General features: G+C 39.0%; 1 protein-coding gene across 1 annotated transcript in view; it reads left to right on the forward strand.

Moving 5' to 3' along the window:
- DENND5A (DENN domain containing 5A) overlaps positions 1-12,116 on the forward strand; it is a 92,809-nt gene that overhangs the window by 31,929 nt on the left and 48,764 nt on the right. Inside the window, exons 2-3 of the mRNA XM_061147892.1 lie at positions 9,692-9,763; positions 10,532-10,641. Coding sequence (XP_061003875.1) covers positions 9,692-9,763; positions 10,532-10,641 — 182 coding nt within the window. The remainder of the gene's footprint in view (positions 1-9,691; positions 9,764-10,531; positions 10,642-12,116) is intronic.

The following is a 12,116-nucleotide window of genomic DNA, read 5'->3' on the forward strand; positions in this document are numbered from 1 at the left end:
CTATGCCCTCCTCCAGGGAATCTTCCCAATCCAGGGATCAAACCCAGGTCTTCTGCATGGCAGGTGGATTCTTTACCATCTGAGCCACCAGAGAAAGCCCTTCATGTCTTTCTTTAATCGTAGTCTTTCCCTAAATGCCTCATGATCTCTGGCTATACATTCACATCTAAGAATAATGCACCAGGAAGCTGATTGGGAAGCTCTGTGTTCATAGGTGGGGTTTAATTACTGAGAGGTTAACTATAGAATTGATTTGGCTACATAGTTTTTTCTCTGGGCCACCAGTATCTCTGGGTCTTTTTTCTTGTGCTGGTCAGGTTCACGTAAAAGGCTCCTCAGATCTCCGCCTTGAAGTCATAATCCTTGCTGCCAGTTTTCTTGAGAGCCAAGGGTTTCTTGAAGAGAGGCCAAGGGAAGAGCTCTGGGGGTCTCAGTGTTCAGTATGTAAAAGTTCTATTTCCCTATTTTTATTTTTAAAAGTAATTTTATTTATTCGTTTATTTTTGGCTATGCTGGTTCGTTACTGCACAGGCTTTCGCTGGTTGTGGAGAGCGGGGTTCTCTAGTTGCGGTGTTCGGGCTTCTCATTGTGGTGGCTTCTCTTGTTGCCAAGCATGGGCTCCAGGGCACGTGGGCTTCAGTCGTTGTGGCGCGTGGGCATTAGTTGTTGTGGCTCGTGGGCTTTAGTCGTTGTGGCGCGTGGGCTCAGTATTTGAAGCTTCCAGGCTCTGGAGCACAGGCTCAGGAGTTAACGGTGCACAGGTTTACTTGCCATGTGGTGTGTGGGATCTTCCCTGACCAGGGCTGAACCCATGTCTTCTGCACTAGCCGGCAGATTCTTTATATATATACTGTGAAATGATCATGTAAGTCTAGTTCATATCTATCACCAGACATAGTTACAAGTTTTCTTCCTTGTGATGAGAACTTTTACTCTCTTAACAGCTTTTGGATATATAGTATACTTCTGTTAACTATTGGAAGGACTGATGGCTGAAACTGAAGCTCCAATACTTTGGCTACCTGATGGGAAGAACTGACTTATTAGAAAAGACCTTGATGCTGGGAAAGATTGAAGGCAGGAGGAGAAGGGGACGACAGAGGATGAGATGGTGGGATGGCATCACCGACTCAATGGACATGAGTTTGAGCAAAACTCTGGGAGTTGGTGATGGATAGGGAGGCCTGGCGTGCTGCAGTCCATGGGGTCGCAAAAAGTCGGACACAATGGAGTGACTGAACTGAACTGTTAACTGTGGTTACCACACTGTGAATTACATCCCCAGAACTTAACTTAACTTATAACTGGAAGTGTGTAGCTTCTGACCACCATCACCCATTTTGCCCTCTCCACTCATTGTTTTATTTACCCATTGTAAAGGATAAACTTTCCTTTTTCTTCAATGGAGGAGCCAGGTGGAATGGGAAAGGTGTGGGGTGAGGTGGGGTGGGATGGGATGGGGTCCAGCTAGTTCTTTTCTTTTTTAATTGAGATATAATTCATGTAACATAAATGTGCCATTCTGAAGTGTAGACTTTAGTGGTTTTTAGTGTATTCACTGTGTTGTGCAACCATCACACTCTCTAGTTCCAGAACATTTCCATCATCCCCAAAAGAAACTACATAGCTATTAGCCGTCTGTCCCCTGGTATTACTTTTTGTTTCTATGAATATGCCTATTCTGGACATTTCATATACATGAAATTGCACAACATGTGGCCTTTTGTGTCTGGCTTCTTTCACTTAGCATAACGTTTTCAAGGTTCATTTGTATTGCAGCATATAACAGTACTTCATTTATTTTTATAGCCAAATAATGTTCCATTGTGTAGTTATACAACGTTTTGTATTATCTGTTCATGAGTTGATGCCAGCTGGTTCTTAAATAGACTTTCAATTAGTCCTTCTGTTTTTAGCCCCATCTTAATCCCTACTTCCATAAGTACCTGATGCCACAAGTTCCTGAGCTTTTTGGAGATTATCTTCAATTTTTCATTCTGTAGGTTTATGCTTCCCCACCTCTGCTATTGTTTCAGTAGGATTTGGGGAAGAGAGAGGCAACAGAGGAATAACCAATGCCTACAATTTGAGAGGTAGGATTTCCATGCTTGGTCAGACCCAGTAGTCATTAAGTCATGGAATGATCGAGCTGGAAAAACCTGTACAGATCATCAACAAGTTCTCCACTTTTTTTTTTTTTTTTTAAAATCTTTCGGTTGAGGAAAGTAAGATCCACAAAACTCAGTAAATTGTTAAGGGTCGTACAACTGGTAGTCAAGGTAGGACCTTGACCCTCTCTCCTGCCTTCTACCCTAGTTTCTTACACTCAATTTAGACTGCTTATTTTAAAATTTGGTTTTGTGAGCATGGGAACTGTTGCTCAGATTTGTCCTCTGCTACTTCTTTCTTAGAGATTCTAGTCCAGTGGGTTTGCCTAAGCCTGGTCTTCTGGACAGCCCAGCTTTTAGAGAAAAGTGCCCCAGTGTATGCACATGTGTAGCCTCTGGGAGCCCTCATTCTGTTTAGAACAGTATGTGTATTTCCAGCTCACAGGACTGAGTTTGTTAGACTGGCTTGAAATACCATGAATTTGAGACCTTTTTACTTCCCCCACTAAACACCAGCAAATTACATATCTTAGTTCAATATGTTAGCTCAACAGATGTGTCCCCTGCAGGGTATTCAGCTGGGCTGAAAGGGAAGCAGTGTCTGCACCTGATGCCTTGCTACCTAAATTCTGTCTTATCTGTGGTTTGGAGCAGTCCTCTTTAGATAGGTTCTCAAATCTCAGTCTCTTGTTAAAATTGGGTATGTGAGAAGTTCAGCCATTTTAAGCATACTACTTGCATGAGTTGGACTAGGTGTGGTGCCCTGATGATATCAAGTAGGAGGCAAAGCATCAATAAAGGTAGTGGCCATGTGTACAAATCTAAAGTTAGTCTGACAAAGAAAATACATTGAGAAAGAAAGTGAACAAATTTGCCTCAGGGGACCACATAGGGGTAACAGATGGTTTCTGTTGTTCTTTCTTTGAAAGCCTGGTAAACAGCTTTACTGGGTTAATAGTGCCTTAGAAGAGGCCTGTGGCTTGTCCAGATGGGGGGCAGCTCACTATCTACATTCTGGATATTTGTGAGTGTCTGTTTCCTGAGCACCACAGTCATCTGGTGATGGGGGGGCCAAAGTACAAGGCTGTGAATTTACCTCAACTTTGTGTGTACAAGAGAGAAGGAAGACAGTGATGTGAGCAGTGTAAGATGATTTTCTTTAGCTACCAAAACTCTGCGTTACTTTAAAGCTGTCGCTATTTTAAAAGTGCTGATAGTAATGAAGTAGTCATCTAAAAGTAATAACAAGTTAATTTAGTTAGAAATTTTCATTTCCTTCTCTTTCTACATTGTGCCCTGTTAGAGTTGACAGAAGGTGATCTCTGATTTGTGCACAAGTTCAGAAATTATCTAGAAGACAAGGAAAATTGAGATACTGGGGCAGTAAGTGAATCGAAGATACAACAGTTGGTTTTCAACATGCACTAAAAACCTAAGAATAAGTTGGTAATAATAATACTATTCAGTTGGGCAATCAATTTCAGAAATGTTTGTAACAGGAAATATATAGTGAAATCTTTTAATGCAGGAAAGAAATTGACTGTAGCATGAGTAGCACTGAATTGGTGACCAGCGTCACTGACATGATCAGCTCTAGGACATCCCAGGTTGTCACTGTGCAAAGGATAGCATAACCATCTGATTATATCCATTCCCAAGGGCTTCCCTGATGATTCAGTCGTTAAGAACCCACCTGCCAATGCAGGAGAATCAGGTTCAATCCCTGGGTCAGAAAGATCCCCTGGAGAAGGAAATTGCAACCCACTCCAGTATTCTTGCCTGGGAAATCCTATGGACAGAGGAGCCTGTGGGCGACTGAGCACGCTCACACGCATGCATGCATCCATTCCTAGGGAAAAAAATTTCATCACTCTTGCTGTAGGTAATGTGAATTAGACCTTATAGGATTGGTGTTGTTGTGGTGAGGAGAGGCAGTTTATGTGACACTTCTGTCTTCAGCCTGGAGAGAGGGAGAACATTGCTGTCTTCAAAGAACTCTGTCCCAGGTATAGCTTTGAATGCTGATTTGTGTTGCCTGCAGCTTCTGCTTAAAAACCTTGGCAGGTTGTTTAAAACATTAAAACACTTTTTTAAAATTAAAATACACTTTTTAAATACATTGAACTTTCTATTTGAAGTAGTTGTGGAATCAATTATACTGCTGTAAGAAATAATACAGGGAGAGTACCCAGTTTCCTTTACTCAATGGTAACATCTTGAAAAGCTGTAGTGTACTGTCACAACCAGTGTATTAACATTGATACATGTTGATATCAGGATATTAACATCCTGGTACAGTCAGGATACAGGATAGTTCCGTCACCACAGGAATTCTTGGAGTTGTGCTTTTATAGCCTCCCTCCACCCATCCCTGACTTCTGATCATTCATTTCTGTGATGAATGAATGAAAATCACTATCGATCTGTTCATTTCTATAATTTTGTCATTTCAAGAATGTTATATAAATGGAATCATACAGTGTATAACCTGTTCTCATTCTTGTAAGTGCAGGTCTGCAGCAGTGAATTCTCTCAGCTTTGTTTTACCTGAAATGTGTTAATTTTTGCCTTCATTTTTGAAGGATTTTTGTTTGTAAAATTCTAGGCTGACAAGGCTTTTTTTTTTCTTTTAGTATATGTAGAATGTTTTCCATGTCTTATAATCACTATTGTTTCTGATAAAAAGCAGTAGTAATTTCAATCATTTTTCTTCTTAATGTAGTGTATTCTTTTTCTTTGGCGCCATTTAAGATTTTCTCTTAAAAATTTTCTTTTTTCAAGAATTTGATTGCATATAATTTTCTTGGTATTTATCCTGCTTGGAATTCTTGACTGAGCTTCTTGACTCTGTAAATTTATATCTTTTACCAAATTTGGGAAATTTTTCTTCATTATTTCTTCAAATATTCTTTTTAACCTCATTTGCTCGTTCCTTTGGGGCTCCAATTATATGTATGTTAGACTTGCTGTCTCCCATATCTCTGGTTTCCTTCCCATGGCCCCCCTTTTCTCTCTAATCTTTTTTCTTTCTGTTTTACAGTTTGGTTACTTTGTGGTTGATTTGTTTTTCAATTCTTGAACTCTTCTGCATCTCCATTCTACTTTTCCCGTCCATTTAATTATAGTATCTATTTCTTTGCTGAGATTTACTGGCTTTTCATTCATTATGAACACCCCTCTTTTAAATCCTTGACTGCTAATCCAAACATTTGAATCAATGCAAAGTCAGTTTCTTTTTACTCTTCTCTTGAGAATGGGTCATGTTTCTTGTTTCTTTACATGCTAAACAATTTTAGATTGTGTCCTTGACATTGTGTATGGTGTGTTATAGAGACTCTGAATTCTGTCACTTTCCTCCAGAGAACATTGAATTTTGTTCGTTTCCCAGCAGTGAGCAGCAGCTTAAATCTCAGTTCAGTTCTCTTAGCCCTAATTTAGCTGTTTGGGGCCTGTTCCCTGCACTTACAGTTCAGGGATCAGTCAGAGACTCGAGCAGCATTTATACAGTTAGTGGTGCCCCCTCTCTGGCTCTCCTTGGCGTTTCCCTCCCTCACTTCTCAGCTGTTGTGGTTGCCTTTAAAGTCTGTTCTCTGGTTCTTTAAGCTAATAAGACTGGATTTTTATCTGAATTTTAGCCACCTCTCATGGCACAGACTTGGACCTGCCTAGCCAAAAGGGGACTCTTTTCCAGTGTTATCACCTTTTCCCCAGAGTTGACCCTCCATCTGCTTTCATAATCTGCCTATTTTTTGTTGTCTGTTACCTTTGGATGGGCTTCCATGGTGGCTTAGACTGTAGAGAATCTGCCTGTAGTGCAGGAGACCTGGATTTGATCCCTGGGTGGGACGATGCCCTGGAAAAGGGAATGGTAACCCACTCCAGTATTCTCACCTGGGAAATTGCATGGACAGAGGAGCCTGGTGGGCTGTGGTCCTTGGGGTTACAAAGAGTCAGACAAGACTGAGCTACTAACACACACACGCACACCTTTGGGTAGTTGTTTCTTATATTTTGTCTGGAGTTTGTAGTTTATCTGCAAGAGAGTTGGTGTCATAGGAGACTTTCTGCCATGGCTGGAAGTAGAACTTCCATCAAACTAGATATAAATTACTCTTTTGACAAAGTCAGTTTTTTTTTTTTTTTTTTAGTTTCACCGATATGTATATTATCCTCCCTATGTCCTCCAAGGGACCAGATATAAAAATATTCTTAGCTTTTTTTTTTTAAACTTCGAATTTTATATAAAGCTCCTTTAGTGTATCCCAACTATGAATACTGATAGTTTAGAAATTGAAATACTCATTTTATTTGGTGTATCTAATCCAAGATGTAGGTATAACAGATGTATTCTATAAATAGTTTCCCAGGAAGTAATGGTTACTTTCATTTTGCTTGAATCTAAGCTAGCTCTATGATCTGCAGAAGTTAGGTGGTTCAGCATAAACCAGGTTGAGATTTAACTATATTGGGTCTTCCTCAGGTAGACCTACCTTTTCATATCTGCTCTACCATTTAAAAACACAAACGTAATAAGTTTAATATAAATGTGGAGGTCTTGATGAACATTTTCTGATGACCTGGACTTCAGACAGAAGTTTTGAGGATATCTTCTATTTTAACTTGCTCACAGGAAGCAATCAACATAGGCTTTTCATGGTAAGAATGGAGAAAATAATGTCCTAATTTGGGTCATTATCAACCTGGAAAGCAGTTATTTAGTAGTATGTGTATTTCATTTTAGACTGTGTGAAAACCTGCTCATGTAGGTTAACTTTTAAGTGGTCAAAATATTTTCTGCCCAAATTAGAAATATTTGGAGCTGTGGTTTTAACTTTTTTGAGTCATGAAATCCTTTGGGATCTGATAGAAATTGTGTTTTCTCCCCAGAAAAATGCAGACGTCTTCCTACAAAAATTTGTAAAGCATTGCAGAGTTTGGGGGTTCCTTTGAAGCTTCTCAGCATGAGCATCCCTCATTCAGGGTTATTCAAATCAAGCTAGTACCAAGAGGCTAATAGCAATACAAATGTCGGTTTGTTTCTGGCTTGGCCAAAGCAGGACAAGTAAACAAAGAACCTATTAGAAGTCCTTGTAAGGCATGCAGGCTTTTAAAGAAAATCTGTTGTGATTTTATCTGAACTGTACTTTCCAGGGGGCAGATGCACAAAGATAGACTGATACCTAGTTGACTAATTTTTCAGTTGTTAGAAATGGGTTTTAGTTTTGATGTTCAGACCTGCTGACATTTGTGTTGGGCAAATAATTAGTTGTTGTTTATAGGACAATGGAACAGCTGTGGTTGTGATGTCATATTCCTGGTATTGTTTGAATTTCCAGAGGTCTAAATAACTGAGGATTTAAGGGATTTGAGGAGGTAGGGCTATCTAGATGTTCCTGAGGCAATATGTGTGTGTTGCTTATTCTCTGAAAAACTCAGCCCTCAGTAAATGATGAATGATTAAGTTGTTTTTAATAAAAAAAAATCTTAGTTTGTGATCTCCTTCCTCTTATTACTTTGTGACACTTCATATGGTGTCTATAATGAACATGATTTGGTCTCAGGGCCCTCATACCTATTCTTTACACATCCTCTTTCCCCTTGCAGTGAAAATACTGTGCTCCTGCTACTGGTTCAGTCTAATACACAGCAGGACTTTTGTCTAAGAGGCACTGTCTGCTGTGCGTTTACTCAGAACCTGACTATTTAACAAGATTTCTTTACTCAACTTGTTTAAAGAAGAAGCAGGAGGTGGAGAGGTGGTGGTGGGCACAGAGGATCTGAAGACCACTTCTGTAATCATAGCTTTCCTCCTTCTCTTTGTCTACACTCCAGGTCAGCTCATCATGCTCACTTTTGGCTGCATTCTTCATCTCACTGCTTTGAAATTCTCCCCCTAAATAGTCCCCTGTTCCATCTTTTGAATGCTCTTTAGGTCTTAGGGGGTACCTCATAGCCATCTGAGGAAAATGTCTTTCTCTGAAGACTTTCATATAGGACATTGCTAACCGCCCTGACTCCTGTGTATGTTCAGATGTTTTGTGGTTTTTACTGAGGGGATTTTTTAGCCTACTAAGAAAGAAATGAGAAAACTGACAATTTAAAGAAGCTTATGAGGAGGAAATAGTTTATCTTCTCTCAGAATTGGATACAGTTTAAAAATACATTCTGAGAATGTCAGAATGTAGACAAGATCTTTTGTCAGCTGCTTGCAGTTTAATTACTTTGTACAGTGAGTGCAGGCTTGCATGGTGGGCTCTTTGCACTCTGCAGGTGTTAGTGAAAGCTCTGAGACTTGCTTGACATAGCTGTAGGGCTTTGTTGCATTGCTTCCAATATCACCAGCTGCCTGCTGATTTTGCAAATTTTCTTCAGTGAAGATTACCAAATGTATTTTGAGAAATGAAACTTGCTAGATATGAATTTCAGAAAAATCAGTTTGGAAGACGGGATTGGATGTGAGAGAAATTGAAATTGTAGAACTTGCTTTATTAACAGAAAGAAGGTGGGGCCTTCTCAGAAGTTGAAAATTATGAATAAGTGGGCTTATGATGACAGTGATGGACAGAGCCTGACAGAAAATGGAAGTGGAGGTTTTAATTATAAAAGCAGTAACTTTCTGACTGGAATGATTATTAGTTTCTGGAACAGGTGCCTTAGAATTAATATAAACTTTTTTTCCCCCAGAAGCTTTCAAGACGCCTCTAGGCTGATTTAAAGTGAAGGACTATCTGACTTTAGGTTCATCCCAATCTTGTGTTGGTGAGAACTGCATCTTCCTTAATAATCACCAGCCTCCGGGGGTTCTAAGCCAACTTAGAAAAATGTTAGTTGGAGCAGAATTTATTCTGTCAGCTAGAGCACATGAACAGGATCCTGTGCAAGTGTGCTCTGAATGGATAGACCACATAAGCTGGAGCCTCCCACCTAATAACCTAAAAGCTGCAAAATTGTTATTCGTGTATGTTCTTTTTCCTATAGAATGTTTCATATACGTTTGATGGAACGGTTCTTGAGGATAGGTGGTTCATCTCTATCCTCCACAGTACCTAAGGCCCTTGTTTAACACGATTACTCAGTAAATAGATATGCAATTCAATTGAATTGTCCTTGGTCATGTTTCCCACATATTTTTCCATGATTCCTAGTAAATTTATTATGTTTGAAATATTTAGGTTCTTTTAACTTGTCCCCTTCTCCCTCATTCCTTGGGAAAAACAGTATTTGGTGGTATACTTTCAGAGAAAGCACTAGTGGCTTTATAGTACTTTAACATCTGTTGAGTTCTTTATCCCATTGTACTATATTGTAATGTTTTTCAAACTGTGAATCGTGGCCATTAATAGGTCTGCAGGTAGCATTTTGGTTTTAAATGATATAGAGTAGAAATTATGAAAAGACATCTCATGTAGTAAGGGTAAGTATTTTTTGGGTGAAATTTTTGTTTTAAGTGAATTTATGTATACATATCATGTATGTGTTTATTGCTTCATGATGTAAACTTTGTTTCATACTGGAGTCATGGTCAAAAAAGTTTGAATAACATTGCTTTATTGTAATCCTGTGTTATTTTATTTATCATGTAGCATTATGCCAGTACATACAGGCTTCTAAAGCCAGGGATGGTGCCAGCCCTTTCATTTCAAGTACAACTGAAGGTAAAAACAAAGTTGAAAACACCCATAGCATTCTGGTGGCCCTTATATAAGTCTCTCCAGTGGCGTTTTGTACCCTTTGACATTCTAACTTTCTTACGCCTTTTTCGACCAATAGATTTTTCATATTCCTGTCCTTCTAGGTGGTGGGTTCTTTGATTCTTCCTCTTTCCTCCTCAATGTTCTTATTTCTGTGTACTCTAATGTTTTTAGGAGGGGACGGAGGAAACAAAGGAGGATTTCAGAAATTTCAAATGATTCTCAATTGACAAGTAACTCATTTATCCTGAAGTCTACTTTCTTAATGTTCTTGAATTTTTTAATCCCCCTTGTATTTTTTCAGAGATCATAGAAATGCATACTTTATTTTGAATTTAAAATAATTTATGCTTCTGTCATGTTTTTAGTTGACTTTTACCAAATTAAATATTGCTTTTAGGGGGGAAAAATGATATAATCCTTCATCTTTCCTTGTGTTTTCTCCCCTCTTCTCCCAATAAGATTAACTATTGGATTTATAGTAATGATTTCATTTTAAAGAAAAGCCAAGGTATCTAGCAGTGTCCAGTATTAACCATGCTAAACGTTTCCAGCTTCTTTACTGATCTATAATCTAATAACCATAATGCCTTTCCTGTTCTTAGATGGTTGACATACTAACCCTTTTGCCTTCGTTTCTGTACCTTGCTGGACTGCCAAGCTCAGATATTCATAACCCTGTGGTTTCAAGGGACTTTGTAGAGATGATTTGCTTTGTTCTTTTTCTTGCAGGAGAAAATTTTGAGCAGACACCATTAAGACGAACATTCAAGTCTAAGGTCCTTGCACGATATCCTGAGAATGTGGACTGGAATCCCTTTGACCAAGATGCAGTGGGAATGGTTAGTATTTGTTAGCTACAAGTGTGAGATAATTTACAGAGTAATTTACAGTAGGATTGTCAGTTCAGACTATGGTAGCTGTGATTCCACCAAGTATCAGTAACTTCTGAAGATGGGGTAATATGCATGTTGTTCATGATTCTGCATTTTGATCACTGTATCACATACTCAGAATATATCAGATATACCAAAAGTCACAGTGTGCTTCTGTTGAGTCAGACAAGTACTTAGTATTGGGTTAGTGAACTTTTTTGTGAGATTGAGCTGTTAGTTGCTTATAGCATTGATACTGTATGATGAGATTTAAAGCGGTTTCCTCTTAATTTGTACTGTATATGTCTGAGTAATATGGCAGAAATAAATCTTTTTGTTTTAGTGTAATTTTAGCACCCAGCTGGTGCCAGTGGTAAAGAACCTGCATGCCAGTGCAGAAGACCTAAGAAACATGGGTTCAATCCCTGAGTTGGGAAGATCCTCTGAAGGAGGAAATGGCAACACACTCCACTGTTGTACCTGGCAAATCCCATGAACAAAGGAGCCTGGTGGGCTACAGTCCATGGAGTCGCAAAGAGACACGACTAAAGTGACTTAGTACACAGATAGGGCAGCATTTTTAATCTCTAGAAGAATACTACCATGAATAACGTTTATTGAGTATTCAACTTATGCTAGGTACTGTAATAAGTACTTTACATGAATTAAGTCATTTAATTCTCATAGTACCCCTTACATGGGCTACCCTGGTGGCTCAGTGGTGAAGAACGCATGTGCTAATGCAGGAGATGTGAGTTTGATCCCTGGGTTGGAAAGATCCCCTGGAGAAGGAAATGGCAATCCACTCCAGTATTCTTGCCTGGGAAATCCCATGGATAGAGGAGCCTGTTGGGCTACAGTCCATGGGGTCGCAATGAGTTGGACATGACCTAGTAACTAAACAGCAAAAAATGAAATCCTTCATGTAGATAATATTAAATAAACACAGACAGACATATTTTATGGGTTAGGAAACTAAGATCCAGAGAGGTTAGGTAATGTATTCAAGTCACATGGCTAAGGAACTGTTTGAATAAGCTTAAATACTAGTTCCAGAACTCTGCCCTTGACCACATCTTTGTACTTCTTTTGTTATTTTTTTCATAGCTTTGTGAGGATGATCTTGTTTGATGGACACAATAAGCCTGTGAAGTAGGCAGAGTAAACAGTATTATCTTCATTTTACAGGGGAGGAATCTGAGTCTAGAGAGCCTCAAGTGTTTTGACTCCTAGTCTGGTGCTTATTTCCTTTTAACATGGTATATTCTAGAAACATTTAGGCTTTGAGAAGTCAAGTTCAAGAATAATGGAAATACCATAATGTAGCTCCTTGTACTTGTTAACCCTGGCTCCTCAAAGTCCATTTGTATGACCAGGTTGGTGGAAAAGTAGAAAATGAAAACTGATTGATTCAGGTCAGTTTGATTAGCTATTCAGTTTCT

Source organism: Dama dama, chromosome 1 (assembly GCF_033118175.1).
Source record: "Dama dama isolate Ldn47 chromosome 1, ASM3311817v1, whole genome shotgun sequence".
Classification (NCBI taxonomy): domain Eukaryota; kingdom Metazoa; phylum Chordata; class Mammalia; order Artiodactyla; family Cervidae; genus Dama; species Dama dama.